At 43.6% G+C, this 27,995-nt stretch overlaps 1 protein-coding gene across 2 annotated transcripts; it reads left to right on the top strand.

Moving 5' to 3' along the window:
• The first annotated feature begins 135 nt into the window (after positions 1–135).
• PHYH (phytanoyl-CoA 2-hydroxylase) lies at positions 136–27,745 on the top strand. 2 transcript variants are annotated; one of them, XM_084781619.1, is made up of 9 exons: positions 136–291; positions 4,291–4,349; positions 5,842–5,952; positions 8,496–8,664; positions 9,908–9,989; positions 12,348–12,529; positions 20,854–21,003; positions 24,745–24,879; positions 27,297–27,745. In XM_084781619.1, the coding sequence occupies exons 1-9, from the start codon at positions 217–219 to the stop codon at positions 27,348–27,350; spliced, it is 1,017 nt and encodes a 338-aa protein (XP_084637745.1). In that variant the 5' UTR covers positions 136–216; the 3' UTR covers positions 27,351–27,745. The 2 variants fall into 2 exon arrangements, with proteins under 2 accessions (XP_084637745.1, XP_084637746.1); XM_084781620.1 differs by lacking the exons at positions 136–291; positions 4,291–4,349 and adding an exon at positions 4,426–4,715.
• The last annotated feature ends 250 nt before the right edge of the window (positions 27,746–27,995 follow it).

The following is a 27,995-nucleotide window of genomic DNA, read 5'->3' as shown; positions in this document are numbered from 1 at the left end:
ACAAAGACACAGAGGCCTGGGGTATGGTCTCTCTCTCAGACAGCTTCAACCCCAGCTCCCCAATGCCTGCTCTCCAAGGCCCAGCAGGGCGCGGGAGGTGGTGGGTGTCGCTATGTCCTGCCCTAGGCCGGTCACTCCGCCCACTTCCAGGAGGCGGGGCCTTGCGATGAGTTAAGAAAGGCCTTGACCCAGCAGCTTAGTCGGCTGGCCTCCACCATGGACCTTCCGCGTGCAGGCGCCCGGCTGCAGGTCCTTCTGGGACACCTCAGCCGACCCTCGGCCCCAGCGATTGTATCCTTTGGGCTGCGGGAGGGCTCAGGCTGGAAGGACCATCTCCACCTTGGTGGTGGCTCCAAGGGCGCAAGAAACCAACTGCGCCGCCGGGTCTTTCCTGTCTCTACTCCCCGGGGGACATGGGAGAAGACTGCATCACCAAGTGCAGTGACACCCCCCCTCCCCCATATCCCCAGAAAATCCTTGTTTGGGCGGGCGGCGGGCTTGTGACTCTCCGGGTCTGAATGGCTGGTGCGCGGCCCCCGCATCATTTTGAGTCGGCTTACCACCGTGGTTTCTTGCTTCGGGTAAAGCAAGCGGTGGCGACGTCATCACAAAGAGGACTTTGCCATTTTCAGCTGCCTTAGCTCCCTTCGCCCCACCCCCACCCCCCACCCCTAGAAAGGCCAAGGGCAATTGCCCTGTAAACAGAGATGCGGAACGGCTTGCTTGTGATCACGGCAGGCAGGAATCCTCAGCAGGCAGGAGAGGGCGCCAGTGGTCAAGAAAGAGATCCATACCTCTGCCCAGCCCGTAGAAGCTCCGCTCTACCTGCCTTCAGGCCGTCCACTTTCCAGAGTATGCTCTCGCAGGGTCCTAGGTGTCTCAGGTCTCCCGAACTCTGCACACTTGTTTCCCTTAGCCTGCCTAGTTCCTTGGTCTTCAGAAGTAAGTGCCTGACAGAATGTGTAAGGAAGTCAGAAGTGCAGAAAGAGGCCAGAGTTCAGTCGATTAAGCGCTGGATAGTTTCACTGTTCAAACCCACTTTAAAAATCCAAGCTCTGGGGATAAATGCTTGTGATCCCACTAGGAGATGCAGACCTGAGGCTCTCCGGCTTGGTGACCCGCCAGCCAGCCTAGCTGATGGGTAAAAGTGAGAGATAGCGTCTCAAAAGCAAGGCAAGGCAAACCAACCCAACACTAAACGAAGGCTTGCAAGTAAGTATGCACATATGCACGCACGCACGCGCGTGCACACACACTCACTCACTCACACTTTATCTCAGGGTGGGAGGAAGTTTCAAACTGCTGGCGGCTCAACCAAGGGTTCTTGCTCTGGCAACTGCTAAAACCGACTGCCTGGAATGTCCCCGTAAGCAATCGGATTACACCAGTTCCAATGTCTTTCCTTTGGCACCTAGCGTAGTAGGAGTGTATTTGACCTTCCCTATTGCTCAACTGCTGGGTTGCTGTGGGTCTGTCCTACGGAGAATTTAAACTCTTGGCTCCAGGTTGATAGAGGTAAGCCATGATGTCAGATGATGGTGCAACTTCATTTTACATTGAGAAACTGGTAGGGAGAGATCGTATCATGTGGGGTGGATTACCACAGTCTATTTCTTCTTGGCAATTGGATGTACACCAGCCCCACAAAATGAAGTTGCGTCCTCATCTGGAATAATGGCTTTGAGAATGTCTGATGTATTGGCACTAGATATATTTGGAACGAAATTGTTGCAGTCTCTCAGTATTATTTTGATTTGTTTGTTTGTTTGTTTTGAGATATGATTCTTACTATGTAGCTCTGGCTGGCTGGAATTTACTGTATAGATAAGGCTGGCCTCGAACTCACAGAGATACACCTGCTTCTGCCTCTCAAGTGCTGGGATTAAAAGTATGCACCACCATGCTCAGCTAGGTACTGCTCAAATTTAACCTGAATAAAATTTCAATCTAAATAGCCAGATGTGGCTGGTAGCTGGTATTGGATTTTTTGTTTGTTCTTGGTTTTTGTTTTTTTGAGACCAGTTTTTCTATGTTATCCTGGCTGTCCTGGACTCACTTTGTAGACCAGGCTGGCCTCGAACTCACAGAGATCCGCCTGCCTCTGCCTCCCAGTGCTGGGATTAAAGGTGTGCGCCACCACGCCTGGCTCGGTATTGGATGTTGCACAGTACTGGCCAATAACCATAATGAGTATATTACTTAAGTAGGCCTCTGGAAGGTGTGGCAGTGGCTCCCAGATTTAGTTTGCTTGTAAGATATGTGGGTTGGAGAATTAAGAATGTTTTGTATTCACAGAATTCTACTATAGTTGCAGCTTTCTGCGTCCACTTTTCACTTAACCTCCCATCCTACTTTCAAAATCATTAAACATTTCTCCAACAACAACACAGTTGTAGAACAGCAGAGAGGGGCCCATGGAGACTGGCTTGGGGAACTGAGGTCAGTATGTTCTTTAGGCAACACTATGTTGAGAAAGTTGACCAAGAGTGTGAACGAGTACGCCTCTGAGGAAACACACAGTCATTAATTACTCTGATTCTTAAGTGAATGCCCTCTGGGACTGTCACCAAGTTATAGGAAAACATCAGCTAAGAAATAATAGACTGTTGGGTTTGGGAAGGAAGCAGAGAAAACTCACCTTAGAGATGGAAGTTTAAAAATGCGAACTATATTTTCTGTGCCTGCTGGGAGGTGGTCAGCTCAGGACCTCATCCCTGAGGGGAAACTGTATTGCATGTTTAAAGGATACAACCGTAGAGCGAGGGGGAGCGGGGTGTAGAGCGAGGGGGAGCGGGGTGTAGAGCGAGGGGGAGCGGGTGGAGAGCGGGGTGGAGAGTGAGGGAGAGCGGGGTGTAGAGCGAGGAAGAGCGGGGTGTAGAGCGAGGGGGAGCGGGGTGTAGAGCGAGGGGGAGCGGGGTGGAGCGAGGGAGAGCGGGGTGTAGAGCGAGGGGGAGCGGGGTGTAGAGCGAGGGGGAGCGGGGTGTAGAGCGAGGGAGAGCGGGGTGTAGAGCGAGGGGGAGCGGGGTGTAGAGCGAGGGGGAGCGGGGTGTAGAGCGAGGGAGAGCGGGGTGTAGAGCGAGGGGGAGCGGGTGGAGAGCGGGGTGGAGAGCGAGGGGGAGCGGGGTGTAGAGCGAGGGGGAGCGGGGTGTAGAGCGAGGGGGAGCGGGGTGTAGAGCGAGGGAGAGCGGGGTGTAGAGCGGGTGGAGAGCGGGGTGGAGAGCGAGGGGGAGCGGGGTGGAGCGAGGGGGAGCGGGGTGGGCTGTAGCATTGTCCAATCATATTTTTGACGTGAGGGGTTGAGCAAGGGAGTTTCCGTATATCAGGATAGGAGTTGGTCCCTGGGCCTGGGAACACGAACTTGTGTTCCCAGCAAGATAAAGAAATTGTCCTTGAGATGTCTGGACTCAGACAACTGCTTCCCTACAACAGAAGCTGTTCAGCTATTGGGAAGTTCTCAGCTCCTCCAGGGCCTGGGGCTTTGAACTTAGTTTCTCCCTATGATTAAATGGAGTCTGAAAATAAGATGGTGGTACTTAGAATAAGTTTCCTTTGCTCCTTCTCAACAAGGCCAGTTGGCAACCACCTTTAATCCCAGCAGAGGCAGAGGCAAGCAAGACTGTCTCTGTGAGTTCAAGATCAGTCTGGTCCTTATAGCATGTTCCCAGTCAGCCAGGGCTGCACCGTAGAATCCTGACTCAAAACAAACAAACAAACAAAACCCCGAAAAAGCAAGAAAAATAATAGACCACATATAGTGGTCTGTATTTCACATATCTTTTATTTCACCTCTTAGGAAATGGATGAGGCAGGGGGATCAAGAGTTTAAGATCATACTTGGGTACTTATCAAACTCAAGGCCAGCGTGTGTTACATGATACTCCATCATAAAGTAAAAAAAAAAAAAAAAAGCCCAGTAATGCGCAATAATCCCAACATTTGAGAGGTTAAGACAGGAAGAGGTTGAGACCAACTAGGCTGTTAAAAACTTCCAGGCCCAGTCTTAGTTATATAGTGAGGTCCTCTGTTTGAATTAATGACTGGACAAAAATAAACAATAAACAAATTTATGTGAAGTGATGCTGTGGGGTTGTTGCTTGGTTTGTTGGAGACAGGGTCTCACTGTGTAGACCTGACTGGCCTCGGTGACTATGAGAGGAAGTGACACAAGCACCAGCAGTGTTAGCTCTCCAGGGCCATGCAAACACTGCTTTCTCTCTAGGAACAAGGCTGGTGTTCAGCAAAATAGTTGGCTCCTACAGTCTACTTTTTTTTTTCTTAACCCTTACCTAGGTAGCTCATGCCGTATCAGGGCCGGCTTCCCCTGCCACCTTCTGTCCTCAGCAATTCCAGTAAGTCGGTCTCCTTTTAACCTGCAAGGACACTGTGTACAAATTCTGGCTAGTTTTATGACAGCTTGACACAGGATATCATTATCTCTGAATCTCAAATGAGAAATGCCTCCCTAAGATCGGGCTGTAGGTCATCCCTGGATCATTCTCTTGATTAGTGTTGATGGGGGAGGGCCCAGCACACTTTGGGTGGGGCCATCCCTAGGCTGGTGGTCCTGAGCTGTATAAGAAAGCAGGCTGAGCAAGCCAGTAAAGAGGCACCCTCCACGGCTTCTGCATCAGCTCCTGCCTCCAGGTTCCTGGCCTGCTTGAGTTCCTGCCCTGACTCCCTTCAGTGATGAGAGTGACGTGGAGGGGTAAAGCCAGGTAACTGTCTCCCTCCTCGGGTTGCTTTGGTCATGCTGTTTCATCACATCCAAAGAAACCTTATCTTCCATTCGAAAGACAGTGCTTATCTACTGTAGAAAATTTTAAATTCAGAATTTTGAATTGTTTTTGAAAGCAACTGTTGTTTTAAAACAAAATTTCTTTGCAACTGCTCTGACACTGAGTGACATCTCCATGCCCCGTCTCTCTCTCTCTCTCTCTCCTCTCTCTCCCTCCCTCCCTCTCCCCATCTCCTTTCCTCCCTCTCCCCCTGCATCTCTCTCTGTTTTGTCTTATATGACTTTAGTCATATTTTATTATAACGATTGTGCCCACAGTATTCTGCCCTTCATTTTTAAAAAAGAGCTTATTTATTTATTATATTTATTTTTTTATTTATGTATTTTGGTTTCTTCAAGACAGGCTTCCTCTATGTAACAGCTTTGGCTGTCCCAGAACTCACTCTGTAGACCAGGCTGGCCTCGAACTCACAGCAATCCTCCTGTCTCTGCCTCCCAAGTGCTGGGATTAAAGACATGTGCCACCGCTGCTTGGTTTATTTATTTATTTACTTATTATGTATACAATGTTCTGCCTGCATGCAGGCCAGTGTGCCAGAAAAGGGCGTGAGATCTCATGATAGATGGTTGTGAGCCACCATGTGGTTACTGGGAATTGAACTCAGAACCTCTGGAAGAGCAGCCAGTGCCCTTAACCTCTGATCCATCTCTCCAGCCCTCTGCATGGATATAATTCCTTGGTCAATATTTTCCCAGTAATACACCTTTTTTGGTAACCATATGTAATGTTTTGAACTTAACATTCTTCAAACTTTTCCAAGTTACTTCATTAGAGCCATGAAAATAGAAATGTTGAATTAAAAAGTATGAACGTAGGCCAGGTGTGGTGGCACACACCTTTGGTCCAAGGACTCAGGAGCAGAGGCAGGAAATGCTCCATGAGTTCAAGGCTAGCCTGGTCTATCTAGCAAGTTCTAGGCCAGTCAGAGCTGCGTACTGAGACACCGTCTCGCCCGCCCTACGAGTGCACTTCAGGTTCTTGCTAACACTGTTAGCTTGTAATTTAAAACGCAGACTTACTCGGAGATTTTTTTTTTCTTTTTTAGGTATACTTTGGATAATAATGTCCTAAGCCTGGAACAGAGAAAATTTTATGAAGAAAACGGGTTTCTTGTTATTAAGAACCTGGTATCTGATGATGACATCCAACGTTTTCGGTATAATACTGCTATTTATGACTTTACGAAAAACCATGTATTACATGACTGGAATTGGAAACGCAAGTTAGACTAGCTTCTGCATGTTCAGTGTGTGTGTGTGTGTGTGTGAGAGAGAGAGAGGGGGGGGTGCCGGGGGGGGGGAGAGAGACAGAAGGAGGTGTCTGGGAGTTGATGGGTGTGAATGCAAATATGCATGTGTGGAGGTCAGAGCACAGCCTCCATGCTGGTCCTCTTCTTCCACCTTGCTTGAGACAAGGTCTTCTCTTTGTTTGCAATTCCATATTCACTGCCTGAGAGCATCCTGACACTCTGTGCCTCTCTGTACATCTCACAGAAGCAATGCAGTGGGTAGAGCTTCACACTACCACAGCTGCCTCATGTGAGCTCTGGGGGTTCAAACCCAGGTGTATGTGGCAGGTGGCTTACTCACTGAGCCACCTCCCCAGTCACATTTGGATATTCTTTGCTTTTTGTTTTTTGTTTGTTTTTGTTATTGTTGTTTTGTTTTTGTTTTTTTTGAGACAGGGTTTCTTTGTGTGGCCTTCGCTGTCCTGGTCTACTCACTTTGTAGACCAGGCTGGCCTTGAAGTCACAGTGATCCATCTGCCTCTGACTCCCGAGTGCTGGGATTAAAGGCATGAGCCACCATGCCCGGCACCACATTTGGATATTCTTTTCTTTTTTTTTTTTTTTAAATTTATTTATTATGTATATAGTGCCTACATGCCAGAAGAGGGCACTGGATCTCATTATAGACAGCTGTGAGCCACCATGTGGTTGCTAGGAATTGAACTCAGGACCTTTGAAAGAGCTGCTGGTGTGCTTAACCTCTGAGCCATCTTTTCAGCTCTGGATATTCTTTTAATGATGCGATTTGTCTGGGAGTGTTTACAAGAGTGAGATCTGGAGCCATACTCTCTCACTTGAAACTTAGCCCTACCCCTAACATGATATGTTCTGTGGCAATCTGCATATGCCTCAGTATCCCCATTTGTAAAATCGGGCATTTAAAAAAAATCCTATTTAGTGTTTTTATTGGGACAAAATAAAGTAAAATAGATGGAGGACACTAGGGCCAGGGTTTGGCACTCTAGTGTTGCTACAAAAGTGTTTACTTTTCAGATTTCCTGTACTAGGGTTGTTAACCTGTAATATCAAATAAATTTCACTGCCAAATCTAAAACCTTTCTGAGCCATGACATAATTTAATAGCTGGGAAATCCTACATGGAACCTCGTGCGACAAGTTGAAGTGAAAACACAGGTGCACTAGAAACAGTGCATAAAATGCCTTTAGGTGGGCTGGAGAAATGGCTCAGAGGTTAAGAGCACTGGCTGCTCTTCCAAAGGTCCTGAGTTCAATTCCCAGCAGCCACGTGGTAGCTCACAACCATCTATAAGGAGATCTGGTACTTTCTCTGGCAGGCAGATGCATATGCAGGCAGGACATTGTATACATAATAAATACATCTTTTAAAAAAAAATGCCTTTAGGCCTGTGTATAAGTTGCGATGGACACACAAGTGAATCTTGTGTACAAACCTGGGCCCTATCTCCAGGACATCTCATTATGCATGTGTAAATATTCCAAATATTTTTGTAAAAATCTGAACTCCGAGACAGTTCAGTTGGGGCTGGAGAAATGGCTCAGCGGTTAAGAGCACGGACTGCTTTTCCAGAGGTCCTGAGTTCAATTCCCAGCAACAACATGGTGGCTCACAACCATATATAATATGATCCAATGCCCTCCTCTGGCCTTCAGTTGTACATACAGGCAGAGCACTGTATACATAATAAATAAATAAATCTCTTTTTAAAAAAATCTGTCTGTTCCCAGGCATTTCAGGTAAGGGACACTCAACCTCTACAGTTACAATGTCACCGTACCAAGAAATACTTCCAGACTCAGTAGGTAAAGTGCTTGCTGTGCAATCATAAGGACCAGAGTTCGAATCTCTGGCGCCTGTATAAAAGCCAAGAATGGCAGCATATTCCTGTAAGCCCAGCACTGGAGATGGGGAGAGGAACACACAATGTCCAGGCAGTCTAGAAGAAACCCATACACACACACGTACACACACACACACACACACACACACACACACACACACACACATACAACAACACACACACACCTTTCCCTACTGGTCTCCTGTGGATGAGGGATTTTTAAAAAAAGATTTATTTAATATGTATACAGTGTTATGCCTGCATGTATGTCTCCATGCCAGAATAAGGCACCAGATCTCATCGTAGATGGTTGTGAGATGTCATGTGGTTGTTAGGAATTGAACTCAGGACCTTTGGGAGAACAGTCAGTGCTCTTACCTGCTGAGCCATCTCTCCAGCCCTGGATGAGGTGTTCTGAGGTAATGGATGCAGTAAGGCAGGACAGCTGGCCATGTTCTCCTCCTCCTCCTCATGAGCATTATTCTACTAGAGCAGAGAAGCTCTCCAGCCTCTGCAAATCTCCCAACAGGGCAGGGCCAGCCAGCTATTTGGAGCCCGCATGATGACATTCCTTGTACATCTCATTTCTAGAGCTGAGTTTGAGAGAATCTGCAGAAATGAGGTGAAACCACCGGGAATAGTGATAATGAGAGATGTGACCATTGCCAAACTGGATCCTGTAGCAACTGAGAAAGTGGTTTCCAAGATCCAGGATTTCCAAGAAGATGAGGAGCTCTTTAGATACTGCAGCCTCCCCCAGGTGAGAGCCGGGCCTGCCTTCCTCCTTAATGCCCAGCCTGCAAGTCTGCCCCCAATATCTGCTCAGCTCACTCCATCTTGCCGTTGCCCCTCTCCTGTCAGCCTCATGGCAGGTCTGCCTCCACCCAGTTCCTCTCTACATAACATAACGTGCTGCAGCTATGCTCTTAGTGAAGATGACTTCCCTCCTCCACCTCCCCACCCTCACCCCCACCTTCCCTTCCCCCCATCCCCCCCACCACCAGCTATTGACAGCATCTGGAGACATGGTCAGTTGTCATGATGCAGTAGGGGCAGCTAATGATTTCTAATGGGTAGAGGCTGCTGATGCTACTAATAGGACCCAGAGGTTTGTGTAACACACAGATGAGCCCCCAGCCCAGTAAAGACTTATCTCACCCCAATTTATTTATGGCATCATGATTGAGAGACTTTCCCATGGACTGTGTTAATTGTGTTTTGTTGTGAAAAATAAGAGACCACATCTAAGACACAATAGTAAGTTACAAAGCTACTTTTTGTAAATTATTTTTTGTAATTCCTCTGGTTAGTAGAGGTATGAGATTAGGTTTTCTGTTTTGTTTTTGTTTTTGTTTTTGTTTTTTGAGACAGGGTTTCTCTGTAACACAGAACCCTAGGTGTTCTAGACTCTCTTTGTAGACCAGGCTGGCCTCGAACTCACAGAGATCTATCTGCCTCTGCCTCTCAAGTGCTGGGATTAAAGGTGTGTGCTACCACAGCTGGCTATGTTTTGTTTTTGTTCTTGTGTTTGTTCTTGGTGTTCTTGACCCAACTCAGGGCCTTGTATACCCTAGTCAAGTTGTTGTCTGCCTCCCCCCTTTTAGGTTCTGAAATATGTAGAGTGTTTCACTGGACCCAATATATGGCCACACACTCGGTACTAATGAACCCCTGAAGTACACTGCCAGCCCTGCATTTCTGTTTGTCACCTTCTTGTTGTTGTTTTAGACAGGTCTTTTATAGATGGTTGTGAGCCACCATGTGGTTGCTGGGAATTGAACTCATGAACTCTGGAAAAGCAGCCAGCGCTCTTAACCGCTAAGCCATCTCTCCAGCCCCGTTTTAGACAGGTCTTAACTCTGTCTAAACCTGACTCTGAAACCCCAGATCCTTCTGCCTCGGCCTGCTCCTCCATCTTGGTTCTTCTGTGTGTCATTGTACGCTGTGTCATTTGCTTGTACTTCTGATTTCCTGTGAGGTTAATTGTACTGCCTTTTCCTTAGATTCTGAAGTATGTGGAGTGCTTCACTGGACCCAACATCATGGCTATACATGGAATGCTGATAAACAAGCCTCCAGATTCTGGTAAAGGACTCATCTTTGTCAGGGAATAACAAAAGAGAAGTATATTGTTAGATTAAATATATAAAGCTGATGCTCAAACTCAGGTCATATGTACAATTATCAAACTTTAGATAAGGCATTGTATATACTTTTATTTAACTTTTAAAACAACTTTTAAAGAGGAAGGGTGGAAGAAAACCCAACTTATTAAAATGACACTGAAGAGTAACAGTGATTTCATATAGTGAAATCTATTTCATATGGAGGTATTGCTAAATAGTCACATAACAGGCTGTAAAGCTTAGAAAATAATAGTTTGTATATTATAAATTCCTCCTATTCAGTTTTATTTTGTTTTGTTTTTGAGATAGGGTTTCTCTGTGTAGTCCTGGCTGTCCTGGAACTCATTCTGTAGGCCAGGCTGGGTTAGAACTCAGAGATCCGCCAGCCTCTGTTTTCCCAGTGCTAGAATTAAAGGCATGCACCACCACTGATCAGTGTGTATAAGCTTTTTATTTTTTAAAAATAATTTTTTAATTAATTTATTCAGATTACAACTCAAGTGTTTTCCCCTCACTTATGTCCTCCTGTTCCTCCCCACTCCCACTTTCACCCTATTCTCCCCTAGGTCTGTGATGGAAGGGTACCTCCTCCCCCACCATATGGTCACAGCCTATCAAGTCTCATTTAAAATAATTTTTAAATAATTTATTTATTTTATATGATTGGCATTTTGCCTGCATGTATGTCTGTGAGAAGGTGTCAGATCTTCTGCAACTGGAGATGTAGACAGATGTGAGCTGCCATGTGGGCAGAAATTGAACTCAGGTCCCCTGAAGAACAGCCAGTGCTCTTAACCACTGAGCCATCCCTCCAGCCCTTAATTTATTTTTTAACTATGTGCATATGTGTGTTCATGTGTGCACAGGTGCTGGCACACGAACATGTGCTTATATGCACATGAGAGAATTTTTGTTGTGAACCTTGCTGTCCTTGGGAATCCTGTCTGTCTTTCTTGAGGCAGGATCTCTTATTAGCCTGAAGCTCACCCATCAGCTGAGGCTGCACGGTCAGTGAGCTCTGGAAAGCGTCCTGTTTCCTCCTTCCCAGTGATGGATTACAAGCACATACGATAGGGCGACATTTTTACATGGGTTCTGTCTTAGGTAAGGTTACTGTTGTCCTGATGAAGCAACGTGACCAAAGGAACTTGGTGAGGAAAGGCTTTATTTGGCTCACATTTCCACATCACGGTTCATCATCAAAGGAGTCAGGACAGGGACTCACGCAGGCCAGGAACCAGGAGGCAGGAGCTGATGCAGAGGCCACAGAGGGGTGCTGTGTACTGCCTTGTTCCCCATGGCTCGCTCTGCCTGCTTTCTTATAGAACCCAGGACCATAGCCCAGGGATAGCACCATCCACAGTGGGCTGGGCACTCCCACATTGATCACTAATTGAGAACATGCCTTACGGCTGGATCTCCTGGAGGCTTTTTCTCAATTGAATTTCCCTCCTTTCAGAAAACTCAAGTTGACACAAACGTAGCCAGTACAGGCTCTACGGACTGGACTCAGGTCCGCATGCTTGCAAGGCGAATACATTACCAGTTAAGCCATCAATGGCTCTCTGCTGTTCTTAGCTGTGGTAACCTAGACTCTGCACCCCTGACCTGGAAACATTATCATGACTAACAAAATCAGAGCCATTATTTATAAATCACACTTGAGTCCTTAAAGCATCTTGTGCTTGCCTACGTGCACACTCAAAGAACTCACTGTACCACAGAGAGAGTCCAGGTGTATGCACTTTAATAACTAGCCCCTAACTGAGACATCCTTCTGGCAGCAGCAGAAATGAGAGCCATTTGCTCTTTCCACTTGGACAAAAAAAGCATGATGTCACCGTGTTTCTCCCTCCAAGAGTGATGAGGGAGCAGATGGTTAGGGAGCCAAGGGCAAAGGGCAAAGCCAGGGAACGTGGCCATGACTGGATTCATGCCTCTCATCCCACTGAGGACAACTTCTGAGACAGCACAGGAACGGGGCTCTGTATTGTTATCCTTACTTTCATTGGTCCAGCTGTAGCAAGCTCCTTATGCTGTCCCCTGGCAAATCCTAGACAACCCAGGCCCTCTGTAGAGCAGGGATGATGATGTGTGGCTGTGAGGAAGGCTCACTAACCACCCCTCCAGTGGACCCTAGAACCGACATGGAACCCTCACCGATGCTTCAGCTTGCTGCTTTTCTCTTAAAGCGGATTTCCTGTCATATCGTTCCATTTATTTGGTTTAGGTAGATGGGTCAGTGTTCCAAGTTTTCAGACAAATAACAGAATTCCAAGGTTCAGCATCTCTTTTTTGACAGTGGATTCTGTTGCAGGCAAAAAGACATCCCGGCATCCCTTGCATCAGGATCTACACTATTTCCCCATCCGGCCCAGTAATCGCATTGTGTGTGCTTGGACAGCCATGGAGCACATTGACAGGAACAATGGTTGTCTGCTTGTGTTCCCAGGCACCCATAAAGGCACTCTGAAGCCACATGGTTACCCCAAGTGGGAGGTAGGTCTGCATAATTGCTGAATCTGTGTGTGTGTGTGTGTGTGTGTGTTTGTGTGTGTGTGTGTGTGTGTGTGTGTGTGTACATGCGCACAAGACATGTGGGTGTATGTGTGCATGTCACATGAATTCCTTAGGTGTCTTCCATCTTTTTTTAAATTAAATTTATTTATGTATTAACCTTACATCCAATCTCAGCCGCCTCCCTTTTCTCCTCCCAGTCCTACTCTCCCACCCACTTCCCCCCTTTCCTTCCCCTTCTCCTCAGAAAAGGGAGACACCCCTCTACAAACACACCCCAGCATATCAAGTTGCATCAGGCCTAAGTGCATCTTCTTCCACTGAGGCCAGAAAAGACAGCCCCGTTAAAAGAGAGTGATCCAAAATCAGGCAAAAAAGTCCATATCAGAGACAACTCTCCCCCTCAACCACTTTCTAGGGGACCCACATGAAGACCAAACTGCCATAGTTACATATGTGCAGGGGCCCTCGGTCCAGCCCATGCATGCTCTTGGGTTGGTGCTTCAGCCTCTGTAAGCCCCTATGGGCCTAGGTTAGTTGACTCTGTTGGTCTTCTTGAGGAGTTCTTGTCCTTTCCAGAACCTTCTATCTTCTCCCAACTCTTCCACAAGACTCCTGGAGTTCTGCCTAATGTTTGGCTGTGGATCTTAGCATGTTTTGACTCGATGTTGGGTGAACCCTCTCAGAGTACAATTATGCCAGGCTCCTGTGTGCAAGCATAGCAGGGTGTCATTAGTAGTGTCAGGGGTTGGCTCTCTCCTATGGGGTGGGTCTCAGGTTGGGGCAATCATTGGTTAGCCACTCTCTTAAACTCTGTAGGGTAAATTTTGCATCGAAGGTTTTGTGGGCGGATTGGTGTCCTCTCTGGATTGGAAGTCCTGCCTGGGCTAGGAGGTGGCCACTTCAGTCTCCATGTCCCCCACGGCTAGGAGTCTCAGCTAGAGTCTCCACAGTATCCTCCCAGCAGCCTACCCTGCCACAGGTCTCCAGCTTATCTCAGAGAAGCCCTCCCTCTCGGTTTCCCTTCTCTTTCCCCGCCCTCTCAGCTAAAGGTCAGTGTATGTACACAACCAACAAGAACCAGGGCAATATGGCACTAACATAACCCAGCTATCCTACTACAAGTCCTGGATATTCTAACACAGCTAAAAGAGAAGAAAATGATCTAAAATATATCCATATTATAGAGGCCTTTAAAGAGGAATTGAATAAATCCCTTAAAGAAACACAGGAAAAATACAATCAAACAGCAAAGGCCTTTAAAGAGGAAACAAATAAATCCCTTAAAGAAACATAGGAAAATACAAGCAAACAGGTGAAGAAAATGAATAAAATGGTTCCAAGACTTGTAAATGGAAATAGAAACAATAAAGAGAACACAAGCTGAGGGTATCGTGGAGATGGAAAACTTAGGGAGGAGAACAGGAACTACAGAGGAGAGCATCCCCAACAGAAGCAAGAGAGGGAGGACAGGACTCAGGCATAGATGGTATAATTGAAGAAACTGATATATATCTCTCAAAGAAAACATTACATCTAAAAATTCCTGACACAAAACATTTATTTTTTTGCAAAGCATGGTTTCTCATCAAGTAGGCTAATAGGCCACTGAGCCCTAGGGATTAGACTATCTTTTTTCCCCTAGCACTGTGATTAAAGTGAACATTGTCACACTAGCGTTTCCTCCCCCTTTCCTTCCTTTCTTCCTTTCTAAATATATTTTTATTTTATGTGTCTGAGTATTTTACCTGCATATGTGTCTGTGTACCATGTGTGTGACTTATGCCAGTGGAGGTTAGCTCTCATTGACCTGGATTTATAGATAGTTGTAGCCACCATGTAGGTGCTGGGAATTGAACCCAGGTACTCTGCAAGAGCTGCTGCTACTGCTCTTAACTTTTCTTTCCTTTCTTTCTTTCTTTTTTTTTTTTTTTTTAATATGGGTTCTGAAGACCAAACTGAGGTCCTTATGCTGGCACTCCTCCGCCTTCCTGCTGAGGCTTCCCAGAATCCTTTGCTGTTTTTGTGTCATGTCTGTGTACATGAGGACCCCAAAGAGGAGGTTATGCTTTCTTTCTTAGCAGAGTGTCATCTTGAGATATATAGTTAGAATCAGAGCAAATTTGAGGGCGTCAGGTAAAATATCCAATGCCATCTGTTGCTGTTTTTAAAAACAAAATTCCAATCATTGGATTTTACCAATAAAGACTCGGGAGCCAGATGGGGTGAAAACCTGATAGCTCAAAGAGGCAGAGGAAGCACCCAGTTGACTTTCCTACTCTACTGACATCTCAGAAGGAAAAAGGCCTTCCTACTCATCTTATATCCCAGATGGAGAAAGCCAAAAGCCCCTTCCTCTTCCTCTTCCTCTCCTCCCCTTCCCCTTCCTCCCCCTCCTCTTCCCCCTCTCCTCCTCCCCTTCCTCTTCCCCTTCCCCCTCCTTCTCCCCTTCCTCCTTCCCCTCCTCCTCTTAAATAACCTTCACTTAATGTTCCTCCTTTATGTTTAATCCCTGTCAGCTGGTTTCTTGCACCACTTCTTGACCTAGGGTTGACTTCATTTAGCTTTTGGATTAAAGGCATGTGCTAGGGCTGAGCCAAAACCACAAGTTCTTGTTTACAGTAAACAGACAACTCTTGGGTTAAAGGTGTGTGTTAGGGTTGAGCCACTCCACAACTAGAAACAAGTTTTTACAGTGACGTTGCTTACCCTGTCTTGTCAGACCTTGGCACTCAACAATCCTGTATTCAAGTTTTGCCCATGTCAGATAGCATTCTGTCTGCAGTTGAATAGGGACATTTCTTTGCCCAGTGGCCTCACAACATTTGAAGCCATCTCCTAATGGAGATTCTTTGATGCTAATCTTCTTTCAAGTTGAATGGGATACTGTCAGGAACTGACATGTCTCATTGACAGAAAAGCCTTTAAAAAAAAATCTTTAAATGCTACATTCTGTAAGTCTCTGAGGTTTTTGAAGACCATCCATCTATCTATATATATTTACATAGTGTTTAATCATTATCTATCTATAGTATATCTGAATAGGCAAACGTTGCTTGTTTCTAGCTATTCACTATCACTAGGATATATAATTTGTGATAAACTAGACTAGTGACTGACATGTCCATGAATTTGATTAACTCTTAATTTGCATCACTTAATTATCCTAAACAAGTTTTTTGCTTTTTTTGTTTTTTATTTTTGTTTTTTCGAGACAGGGTCTCTCTGTATAGCCTTGGCTGTCCTGGACTTCTTTGTAGACCAGGCTGGCCTTGAACTCACAGTGATGCACCTGCCTCTGCCTCCTGAGTGCTGGGATTAAAGGCGTGCACCACCACCTGGCTATGTTTTGTTGTTTTTGTTTTTGTTTTTGTTTTTGAGACAGGATTTCTCTACGTAGCCATGGCTATCCTGGACTCACCTTGTAGACCAGGCTGGCCTCAAATTCACAGTGATCTGCCTGCTTCTGCCTCCCAAGTGCTGGGATTAAAGGCATGTGCCTGGCCTTTTTTTTTTTTAATAGTTTTTAATAGCAGCTTTGAAAATGACTAGAACTTCATATTACATTTTAAAGAATTACATAGGTATAACACCTTAAAAGGAGTTGATGCATAGTATCTTGTAAGCAAATATAACCTTAATTTAGTATCAGTATAGAAAGATCTATACCAATGCAACCAAATACAACCTTAACTTTGTATCAATATGCAAAGATCTATAAGAATAGATTCAATAATCTCCTTTCCCCCTAACATTCCTATATTTTTCTGTGTCCTCCATTTTTGTCTAAATAAAAAGGAATGAAGCTGGGCATGGTGGCACATGTTAGTCGTAGCACTCGGGAGGCAGAAGCAGATGGATCTCTGTGAGTTCGAGGCCAGCGTGGTCTACAAAGAGAATCTAGGACAGCCAAGGCTCAGAGAGAAACCCTGTCCCCAAAACAAAAACAAAAAAATGAAACAAAACAAACAAACAAAAAAGGAATGATTTTAACTCTTATACAGTAAAATTATTTACAATAATGATGCTACTTTTGCCAAGCTTTCCATAATGTCCATCTTGGCTATATTTGATAGTCTTAGGATTAAATATTTTTGAGTTCAAAGTTCTGTAAAATGTTCATATTAGTCTCATATCAGCTCAGAAATTTGGATGTCCTGAGCAGTCTGCAGTCCAAAGCTAATTTTGGGGTGGTCTTTGTCAGCTTAGTGTCAATCGTGGCTAGGCAGAACATAATGGTCAACTCAAAGGTGTCCACTGTTTGCACAGAACCAGCCAGCAGAGCAAGCATGGAGCAGTTTCACCAGTGGTTGCTGTTAATAATCTAGGTGGATTCCTTGTTGTGCCTGCCCCCCTCCCCCACATCTTCTTGGAAACCTAAAAAGTTACCATTGTTGGGAGTGGTAAAAAACCTAACATTTTAAGTACCATATTCAGCAGACCTCAGAAAGGTTTGAGGACCACAATCTATTAAAAACATCTGAAGTACACGAACTTTGTTTCTAGTTACTTGCTTCAGACTCAAACCTGAAAACACGTACAGGAAGCTAGATAAAGCTTATTTCTAGAATGGGTTAATACTCTGCATAAGTACTAGAATCATGCAGAAAGGTTTACATATACATAATAATCTTACAGATTTTGAGATAATATTTATACCTTTAAAAAAGTTAGAGAATCAAAAAAAAAATGAGAAAACAAAACAATTATGAGATCAGTGGCAATAGAATAGTCCCTTATTTTTTGTCTTCCTCTGTCCCATACCAGGTGGTTCTTCTCATATGAGACAGAGATTTTGGATTTTCCATTAACAAGCATGTATGAGGTTAGAGAAGGAGAGAGAGCCACACTCCAATCCCAAAGCCAGCTTTAATTTTTAATTGATTTGTGACCACATCAAGATCATTTGCCACTTATGTCTGCAGAGACTGGAAGTGGGAGATACCATTTGGATAATTTACTCCTTTTCTTGGGACATTTTCTTTGATGATCTGTCCTTTTTCTTCAGATGTTTCTTTGTCCAGTGGCCTTGGACATTTGAAGCCATTTCCTAATGGAGATTCTTTGATGCTAATCTTCTTCAGGTCGAATGGGCTGCTGCCAGGAGCTGACATGTCTCGTTGACTGAAAGGTGTTAATAATAATTTAAAAAATCTTTAAATGCCACATTCTGTAGGTCTCTGAGGTTTTTGAAGACCATCCATCTATCTATCTATATTTACATAGTGTTTAATCATTATCTATCTATAGTATATCTGAATAGGAAAACTTTGCTTGTTTCTAGCTATTCACTATCTGTTTAACCTAAGATGTATATTTTGTGACAAACTAGACTAGTCCTTTCAACATGTGTTTGAAAGCCAAGCCAATGTGGGGGACATGGATACATGCTACATAAGTTCTTTCACAAAGGCTAGTCATAAACATTTTGGTCCTGTATGTATGTGATAAATGACTTGTCTTACTCACCAACTGATGATAAACCTCAGAGCAAAGAAGAGGGTCAGGCTGTCACCTACAATTGCAAAAACCAGAAGAGACACTAGCGCAGCAGTTTTCAACTTATGGGTCATGACTCCTTTGGGGTCAAGTGACCCTTTTACATTGGAAAACACAGATAGCTACATTATGATTTACAATACTAACAATATTACATTATGATGTAGCAATGAAATGATTTTATGGTTGGGGTCACCACAACATGAGGAACTGTATCAAGGGGTCACAACATTAGGAAGGTTGAGAGCCACTGCTCTAGACAGAGCTGGTGATTGAGTTGAGCGTTGAGGGACCTGGTAGAAATTCCTTCTAGAAAAGAGGCTTGGACATCAAGGGCAAGCATAGGCACTAAGGAGCATGAAGAGCTGGGTGCTCACAGTTTAGATTGGCTGCAGGCTGCAGAGACATTGAAAAGATTAGTAGAAGGAGACTAGCTTGAAAGGACCAGATTAGAGAAGAAGACCTTCACTCTGGCTCTGGTTTGCTGGGGTTTGTAGGCAGCTGGCAGAGCTTTCATTTAAAGTAAAGTTTACTACAGTGTGTTTAGGGTACGATTGTCATATAAATAACTGTACATAGTTTTGCTATATAGTGTAATCATTTGGGGAATACATACACACATTGGTTACCATCCTCAAGAGAATCAAAATCCCTCTTGGCTGTCAAGTCTGAGTGATCCCTGGGCACCACATGGTGGAAGGAGAGAAATAAATCCCATACATTGTCCTGTGATTTCCACACCAGTGCTGTGACATGAGCATCTCCTCCTCACATAGTAAATATAGTTGTATGCGTATCATTTTCTATATAGATAGAGATATACACATTCTTTTCCCTTTAAGGTGAAGTAAGGGTTGGTCCAAGGCACAGAGCTAGGCTGTGGGAATTTGGAGGAGTCACAAGCAGCAGCATTTCCAGGACAGCTTAGCTTAGGAAGGGCCACACACACTGAGGGGAAAGGTCCTGGGTTAAAAATTGCAACACTAGCCCACAGGAAAAATGGCCATTTCCCAAAAGAAGTTTGGGATAGCCTGAGTAAGAATAGGATGCCGGGGCCAGGAGGGTAGTCCAGGCAGTAAAATGCTTGGCTTGCCAGCCTGGGGACCTAAGTTTGATCCCCAGAACTCATTAAAAAAGAAAGGAAGGAATGGGGAAAGGAAGGAAGGAAGCAAGCTGAGCATGGTGGGCACACTGAAATCTCTGCTGAGAAGAGAGATAGGAGGATCTTTACTCCTCCTACCTTATATTTTGAAGTAGAGACTTAGCCAAGCAACTCCAACTGAACTCAGTAAGTCACACACAAAAAGAAGACATAAAGTAGGAAAGAAAATTGCTGCCAAGAAGGGCCACAGTTGGGGGAGGAGAGGGGGAATTGGGTCTGAAAATGGCTAAAAGTTGCGTGTGTGTGTGTGTGTGTGTGTGTGTGTGTGTGCGTGCATATGAACATACACATGTGAATGCACATGTGTACTTGGGTGTGAAATTGTCAAAAACAACAACAACAACAAAAGGCACAAAATGTATAAAAGGGGAGAATGACAGGCAGAAGCCGAGGAGCAGTGTTGTTGTAGGTTGATGTACGGATCTTGTGCCTCCACCTCCCAAGTGCTGGGATTACAAGTATGTGCCACCACCCCTGGCCTTTTACTCTTTTTTTTTTTTTTTTAACTATTCTTGTCTTACTTTGGGTGTGACATAAGCATTTTGTACTTCCCTCCTGATTTGGGGAGATGAATTAGCTTCCAATACGATACTCCTGACAGATGGGGGTGGGGAGGGTGATGATACATAGGAAAATCTGGATAAGGAGAGTGTCATGCTAGGAAAGAACACTACTGATTCAGGTTGGACAAGCCTAAGGCAAAGGTGTCCACTGCCTGTTGCGTTGTCCAGGGCTCTGTGGATGAGCAAAGCCAAAAGGATGGATGGGCATTTTATATATGCATATGCTTTGTTAACTCAGCTTACATTAAGAGAGTAGCAACTGTTATCCTTGCAGGCTGGGAGCTTCAGCAGTCAAAAGAGCCCCACAGCAGCTGTCTCACATGGTAGAGGCCAACCGTAGCTGCTGCCCAGTTGACCAGGCTGAGGGTCAGCAGTGCCAGTTTAATGTCCAAAACCTAGATGGTTTCTGGAGAGCCTTTGGTCCTAGTACATGATAGAGGCCTGGAAACACTGGTTCTAGCATCAGCAAAGGAGGCAGCAGCAGTAGTGGAAGGGATGATAAAGGACTTAAAGGCAGGTAGTTCCCCCAACCCCACACCTCCTTGCCTTTTATCTAGTGCTGACCCTACCCTAGAAGGTTTCCTACATCAACCAAGACAATCAGGACGATTAGGTGAGGGAGGCTCTCTGCTCAGGAGATTCTAAAACAGCAAGTTAACATTAAAAGTGAGCATCACCCTGTGTTAACCACAAGAGGCGGAGTGGTCTGAATCAGTGACAATTAATTTGCTGTTACGGGGCATGTGTGGATGTCAGAGGACAACTTTGAGGAGTCGGTTCTCCCCATGTACCATGGGTTGTGGGTTGTCAGGCAAGTACTTCTAACCAGTGAGCCATTCCATAGGCCCAACATGGGTGTTGTGAAAAGCAGACACCTGAAAGATTTTTTTTAATATATTTTTAAAAAATCTAGACACACTTTTGTTTTGGATGAAGTTCAAGGATTCTTGCCTCCCTGGATGGATTGATAATGTCTGCCTCCCCTGATGGATTGATGATGTCTGCCTCCCCTGATGGATTGATGATGTCTTTGTCATGGTACCTTGAGTATGAATTCTTGTGGATTCTCTCCTGTGTTCTAGGGAGGAGTTAACAAAATGTACCATGGCATCCAAGACTATAAGCAAGATAGTAATCGGGTGTACCTGACTATGGAGAAGGGAGACACTGTTTTCTTTCATCCTCTGCTCATCCATGGATCTGGTCGGAACAAAACCCAAGGATTCCGCAAAGTATGTATTCAGATCGCTGCATCTCTAAAGATGAGTGGACTAGAACAAAGATCTCAGGTGTATTAAGATAGCAAAGAATGCAAGACTTCTCACTGAGGGACTAGTTTATTGATCAGGATATATGTATATATTCACTCTGTTAGGTAGGAAGCTAAATGACCTTTAAGCCCCTAACCCTGTGGATACTGAACCATGACCATTCATGAAATGAATTCTGAACAAAAGTGTCCTTTTCTGCACACAGCTGCTCCTGAGGCAAAAAAACAATGGCTGAACTACCAAAGGAGTATCATTTGGAATTCATTTTGTTCCTTATAAGCACAGCAGGAAGGAAGTTTATAATATCTTCACTACTGAGAAAAACAGTATTGCGGTCTGAACTGCATATAGAAATAGGTTTCAGCTGGCACTCCTGTCTTTTCACTCCTTAGCTTCTGAGTGTATAAGCCTTAATACTCTGTTGCCTGCACTAAACATTTCCCCACAGATGCCCCAACTTCTCACTTTAACAAGTCCAGCAGAACTGCTGGTCCTGTGAGTCCACACTTCTCCATGGGAACATAGTGGTCCATGCCAAACATCAGGGCTCCTTTGAGTCTAAGTGCGGCTTTCTGTTTTGTCACATGGTTCCCACCCATCCCTGCTGTTCTTTGAGCACAAAGTTAAGGTGCCAGACTTACCTTCCATTTGCTTACATTCCCACTAGGTTCTCTGGAGCTTGGAGGTAGGCAGAGGGAGGTGGAGGAGCTGCCTTAGGACAAAACTTAAAGGGCTTCAAACAATCCAGTAGTCAAGCTAAATAATATTTTAATGAATCAAAATCAAATAGCCAGCTGCTTACTATGCCAAATTTTTAAATGAGAGGCTGGTATGGCCCTTAGAGTTGTGCAAGTATGGGGTATAAGCATTGTGATACAAATAATGTATGTTTTGGTATACTGAATTTGCCCTTTTCTCTAGTGTCTTGAATATTATAGAAAAATATTCGACATTGCTTCATAATTTGGAGTCAGCCACACTAAGTTCAGCAATTTCTATATGCAAAACAACTCTCTGCATATTGAGAGTCAGTAACTATATTAAGAGATGCAGGAAAATCTAATAATACCATAAAGATAGCACACACCTCTGATTTTTTAAACGGAATCATAAGAGCTTTGATCCACTTTATTTAATTTTTTCCAATTTACAACCTGCCTTTCCTGATTTATTTGCATCAATATAGAATTAGGGACTCCAGAACTTGGTGTCCCTTTTACTATACAAGAGAGAATCCAATTAGTTATGTTTATAAAATGAAGCCTCTTGCTTTTGGGGTGTCTGTTGTTAATCTCTACCAAAAATTTGCTCCAAGCTCTTTGCCAGTGTTCATCTTCTTCCTGTAATGAGGCAGTTTCAGCATTAGGAAAGAGTACCATAATTTCTACTGGCTCTATTCCTGCTAATTGACAAAGTCTCATTTTTCCTTTCAAAGTCAATTCAGAAACCTTTACTATATAAGTCATTAATTTTTTTTTACTCTGTGTGCTAAAAATATCCATTCTGAGATATTATCTTCTCTCTGCATAAGAATTTCCATAGGAAAATGAGTAGAAGGCAAAATAACCAAAATGCAGTCTAGCTTTGGATCCAAGCGTCCACATGTATATTCTGTAATTTCTTTTCTATCAAGGCCAATTCTCTTTCAGCCCCAGCTGATAATTTTCTTGGACTATTTACATATCAACTTGTAAGGTTTAAAATAAATTACTTAGCTCTTGAGTAGTTAATCCAGTTGTGGACCACAGCCAGTTAATATCTCTCAGCAATTTTTAAAAATCATTAAGAATTTGTAATTGATCTATCCTGATTTATACTTTCTGTGGTTGACTTTTCCGTAAACCTATCTTATATCCTTGATATTTGATAGACTTCTCTTTACTTCATTAAACATTTCCCCCCCCAAGATATCTCCATCTGAATCAGCCAATAAGATATAATCCATATAATCATAAATTTTAGATTGAGGAAACTGTCTAAGAATTATTTCTAATGTCTTTTGTATAAAATATTGACACAAGGTAGGATAGTTTAACATTCTTTGTGGTAAGACTTTCCAATGATATCTCTTTATTGGATCACTATTATTACAAGTAGGCACTGAGAAAGCAAACCTTTCTCTATCATGCTCCTGCAAAGGTATAGTGAAAAACCAATCTTTTAAATTTAGGTAATAAAGAAGGCAATGGTATTTGAGGTAGTAAAGAACCCATTGGCTGAATAATTTTTGGCCCTTAAATCTGTTAACATCCTCCATTTTCCTGATTTCTTTTGGTGCTGGTTTTGCCCTAAAGGTCTAACCAACTTTTTGCATTCTAAATTAACATTTTCATAAGCCAACGATTCTATTAGTTTTTGTCTGGTTTCCTGATACTATTCTATTTACAACTAAAGTCAATCTAAAAATAAAAGAAAGAAATCAGTGAAGGATTCTTGTGGGCCTTGTATAATTTTAGTAAATGACTGAGACCTCTTTTTTAATTCTTCAACCTTGTCCCAAGCATTTAAAGCTGCTAAACAGCATAGCAACAAGGTGCGATTATCAAATTCAAGTTGGCTTTGTAACTCAGCACATTGACCTTCACCTGGCAACTGATCCTGGGAAATAATAATAACTTTGGCCTGATTTTGTTGTCCTGTGGCCCTAGCTTCCTCTTTACACCGTGTTTACCACTGTAACTGAGGACCAGCTTCCAATTTTGCTGTTGCTTGTCTTTCTAGTCTTACTAGATCTGATGGCTTCTCAGTTTGTCCACAGTTGGTATGATTTCTCTGTGTGATTGTGCCTTGCGTTGAAATGCCAAGTATTGTTTCTAACAAAATCTTATTCATTCAGTTTTATCAATGAAGACTCTGAAGCCAGAGCCTGCTAGCTCAGAGAGGCAGAAAAAGCACCCAGCTGACCATCCTCTTCAGCTGATACTCCAAAAGAAATCTTCCTTCCCCCCACTGTCTGAAAAAAACCTTCAAACTAAATGTCCCTCCCTTCTACTTCCTGTGTATCTATCTGTCCTTCTGACTTCCTCTTATTCTCTATGGTTTTTTCCCATGTTTACTTCCTGTCACTTGGTTGTTTTTTACTCCACATCTTGACTTTGGGTTATTTAATCCTGCTTATAATACTCAAGCAGAAAGCTCTTGGATTAAAGGTATATGCTAGGGCTGAGCCAGGTTTTTCCAGTAAATAATTCAAACTTGGGGTTTGAAGCATGATCAAATATCCTATGACAGACTAGACTTCCTTAATATACCCTTTAAAAACAAGTATCACAACTAATTAAAACATCTTTTGTGGGCAAGTGAGGTGGTTCAGCAAATAAAGGCACTTGCTCTCAAGTCTCATGGCCAGATTTCCATCCCAGGGATTCACAGTGTAGAAGGAGAGAACCAACCCTCAACAGGACTCCTTTGAATTCCATGCAGACGCACGCACACACACACACACACACACACACACACACACACACACACACTTTTTTTAAATTAAAAATCATTTTTAATTTCTCAATTGGTCTTCAGCCTTGGAAGGAGAAGCTAAGCTATGTATGAGGAGACTGATTTAGGACATTATAGACCATATTTCAATTGGGAAATCAAATCCCAAGTAACACATTCCCTTTTTTTAAGGACTCTGCTTGGTTTGGGGCATAATGGAATTAATAACATGCTCTTCTCCAGTATCAGTCTATCCTTTCTGCACAGGCGATTTCCTGCCACTATGCCAGCTCTGATTGCAACTATATCGACGTGAAGGGCACCAGTCAAGAAAACATTGCAAAGGAGATTGTCGAGATAGCAGAGAAACACAGGGGATTCAAAGGCAGCATTGACTTTAAGGTACCTGCATGAAATCACAAAAGAAACACACTAAGGCTCTCTTTCTTCAGATTTAACTTAAAAGCAGACAGACTTCAGCTTCGTGCTCACCTCAGAGCTATTGCTGAGTCCAAAGGTGACAATGTGGGATCTATACAATCATCTAATCTCAATAATCAAATCACTTGGATCTCGGCAGTGGTGGAGCACACCTTTAACCCTGGCATTCAGGAGGCAGAAGCAGACAGATCTAAGAGTTTGAAATCAGCCTGTTCTACAGAGCAAGTTTCAGAACGGCCGAAGCTTAAAAAACAAATGAAGAAAGAGATCACTTTGGATAATTAAAAACAAAATAAGCCACAAATGTGTCCTGATCTGAAAATGCTCTGACATTTTTAGGCCCTGGAAATCATTATTTTTCATCTCCATCTATCCAGGACTTAAAATGCCTCACACGGATAGCTCAGGCTTGGATCTGACAAGGACGTAGTGAATTCTCCCAGCGCAAGGTTCCACATTTGCAGATTTTTGCCAACTGAAATACTGGAAAATATTAAAAGTATTTGGGTCTGTAGAGATTGCTCAACAGTTAAAAATGAGAACTACTGGGGCTGGAGAGATGAGATGGCTCAGTGGTTAAGAGCACTGACTGCTCTTCCAAAGGACCTGGGTTCAAATCCCAGCACCCACATAGCAGCTCACAACTGTCTGTAACTCCAGTTCTAGGTGATCTGACACCCTCACACCAATGCATATAAAATTAAAAATGAGAACTACTTTAGCAGAGGACCTAAGATCACCCCGCTACAGGCTTATAATGGCTGGCTCTGCCTCCAGCCTCAGGGCATGCAACACCCCTCACCTCTTTAGGCACTACGGTGACATGCACATACTCACACACACACACGACACACAACCTACATCCTTAAAATTATTTGAAAAGGACCCATATATACTGAACATATACAAACTTTTTTTAAATCACTCTTTCCTTAAGCAATAAAACAACTCTCTATATGACGTTTGCATTCTGACAGGTAGTGTGAGCAATCCAGAGATGCTATACAGTATATGGAAGGATATATGTGGCTCTATGCAAATACCATGTCAGTTCATACATGAGACTTACAGTCCCATGGATTACTGTATCCAAGATGAGTTCTGGACTGGGCATCAGGCTTGGGGTTGTGCTAAGTGAGACCTTGGGTATTGCTTTTAACTACTTAGTAAGTTATCAGAAAAAAAAAAGAAATAAAAAGCAAGTTATCATGGGCTGGAGAGATGGCTCAGTGGTTAGGAGCACTGTCTGCTCTTCCAGAGGTCCTGAGTTCAATTCCCAGCAACCACATGGTGGCTCACAACCATCTATAATGTGATCTAGTGCCCTCTTCTGGCCTGCAGGCACATATGCAGGTAGAACACTATACATAATAAATAAATCTTTTTTTTTTTTTTAAAAAAGTAAGTTATCAGGTTTATTTCAAGAACAAGACCCATTCCTGATATGTAATTATTTCTGAGAGACAAAAAACTTATATTCCTTACTAAACTCCAGTAGAACAGTCTGAGTAGCTCCATGCCATTTTTTTAAAATGGCAGAGGTGAATCTAAGTGGCAGAAATAGGTTTTAGAGCTGAACTAATTCTTCTTTTCTACCATACTTTATGGCTTGCTCAAAAGATAAACAATAAATAAGAAAAGATACATTGTATTATTTGGAATACAAATGAACTGGGCATGGTGGCTAACTCCTGTGACTGCAGTGCTCTGGAGGTAGGAGGCTCTTGCAGGTTCAGAGCCAGACTGGGCTACAAGGGAGACTCTGTCTCAAAAATAAAAACTGGGCCAGCAAGAAGACTCAGAAAGTAAAGGTACTTGCTACCGAGTCCGAGGACCTGAGTACAACCCTTCAATTCACATGTTAGAAGGAGTGAACCAATTCCTACAAGTTGTCCTCTGACCTCCATACATACTCTGGCACACATGCAAGCGCGCACACACACAAATAAAAATAAAATGTATTTAAAAAGCAACATCAAGTAAAACAAAGGGCGAGGGAACAAGATGTAAAAGCAAACTAGTGACCCACAGCATCTTTTTTCACTATTATAATCTAATCATGATTAGAATCTTCAACATGCCTCAGGCAGATAGCATCAAGGGCCACCAGGAAGACGGTAAACAGTTTGTACTGTGACCAAACATTGTATGGACCTAGTCAAATCAGTCAGGGCTGGTAGCTGGGAACCTATTAGCACAGTGAGCATTGTTTTAGCTATTGGTAGCTACAGTGATTGGAGACCCAGAACACACATTATTTACTAACCAACATAGCCAATGTTTTTCTTGTTTAACCATTTATAGAGGCTTGAACCCCTTTTCTCATGGAGGGTAGGCCAACGGAAGTGCCCTACAAACTCTGTTTGATGTTATTTCAGGATACTTGGATGTTCCGAGGCAGACTTGTGAAAGGAGAAAGAATAAACCTTTGAAATAACCCTTCAAGAGAGGTGTGGCAGTGAGTGCCTGTAATCCCAGCACTCAAGGAGCTGAGACGGGAGCATCGCGAGTTCAAGTACAGCCTGGGCTACATTGTAAGACAACCCCTGCCTCCTCCCCAAGCCCCAAACAAAAAGAATTAGCTCTTCCTTATGATTCTCTTAAAGGAAACATCAAAGCAAAGCAGGAGTTCTAAGGAAAATGTTTTCCTACTGAGATGATGTTATTAAAATCAAGCACCTGTTATTAAAATCAAGACACGTGTACTGGGGACTTGATTGCGTGGATTTAATTTTGTGGCACTATTGCTATAGCGGAGTGAAACATCACTGCCTTAAGAAAAACTAAGTTGGGTGTAACTAATAAAGGTGACTGAGTATAACGTAAACCTATCCAGCCCATTTCTTTTATTCCACAGCGTTCTACCCAAGCAGAAATTATTTCTTGGAAGTTCAGACTCCATCCGGTTGTGCATCGCTCCTCTCGCGAGCTTGCCTCCTCCCAGCTTCGTATTATAGGGAGTTTTGTTCTAATTTAGAACGAATAGTGAGTATGTACAGTTACTGGTGGAGGTGAATAAAGGCTGAGCCTCATTTTCTCACGCATGATGCCTAGCAAGACGCCCACATGACACCATT

The sequence above is a fragment of the Acomys minous genome, assembly GCF_964271855.1.
Source record: "Acomys minous genome assembly, chromosome: 5".
Lineage (NCBI taxonomy): Eukaryota > Metazoa > Chordata > Mammalia > Rodentia > Muridae > Acomys > Acomys minous.
The sequence above is the reverse complement of the archived record's forward strand: the minus strand, read 5'-3'. Positions and strand labels throughout refer to the sequence as shown.

Bases quoted from the DNA above. Each gene is read 5' to 3' on its own strand.
- PHYH (XM_084781619.1), top strand. From the start codon at position 217: ATGGACCTTCCGCGTGCAGGCGCCCGGCTGCAGGTCCTTCTGGGACAC. The intron at 4,350-5,841 runs GTAAGTCGGTCT...TTTCTTTTTTAG, and splicing joins TTCTGTCCTCAGCAATTCCA to GTATACTTTGGATAATAATG. The intron at 8,665-9,907 runs GTGAGAGCCGGG...CCTTTTCCTTAG, and splicing joins GATACTGCAGCCTCCCCCAG to ATTCTGAAGTATGTGGAGTG.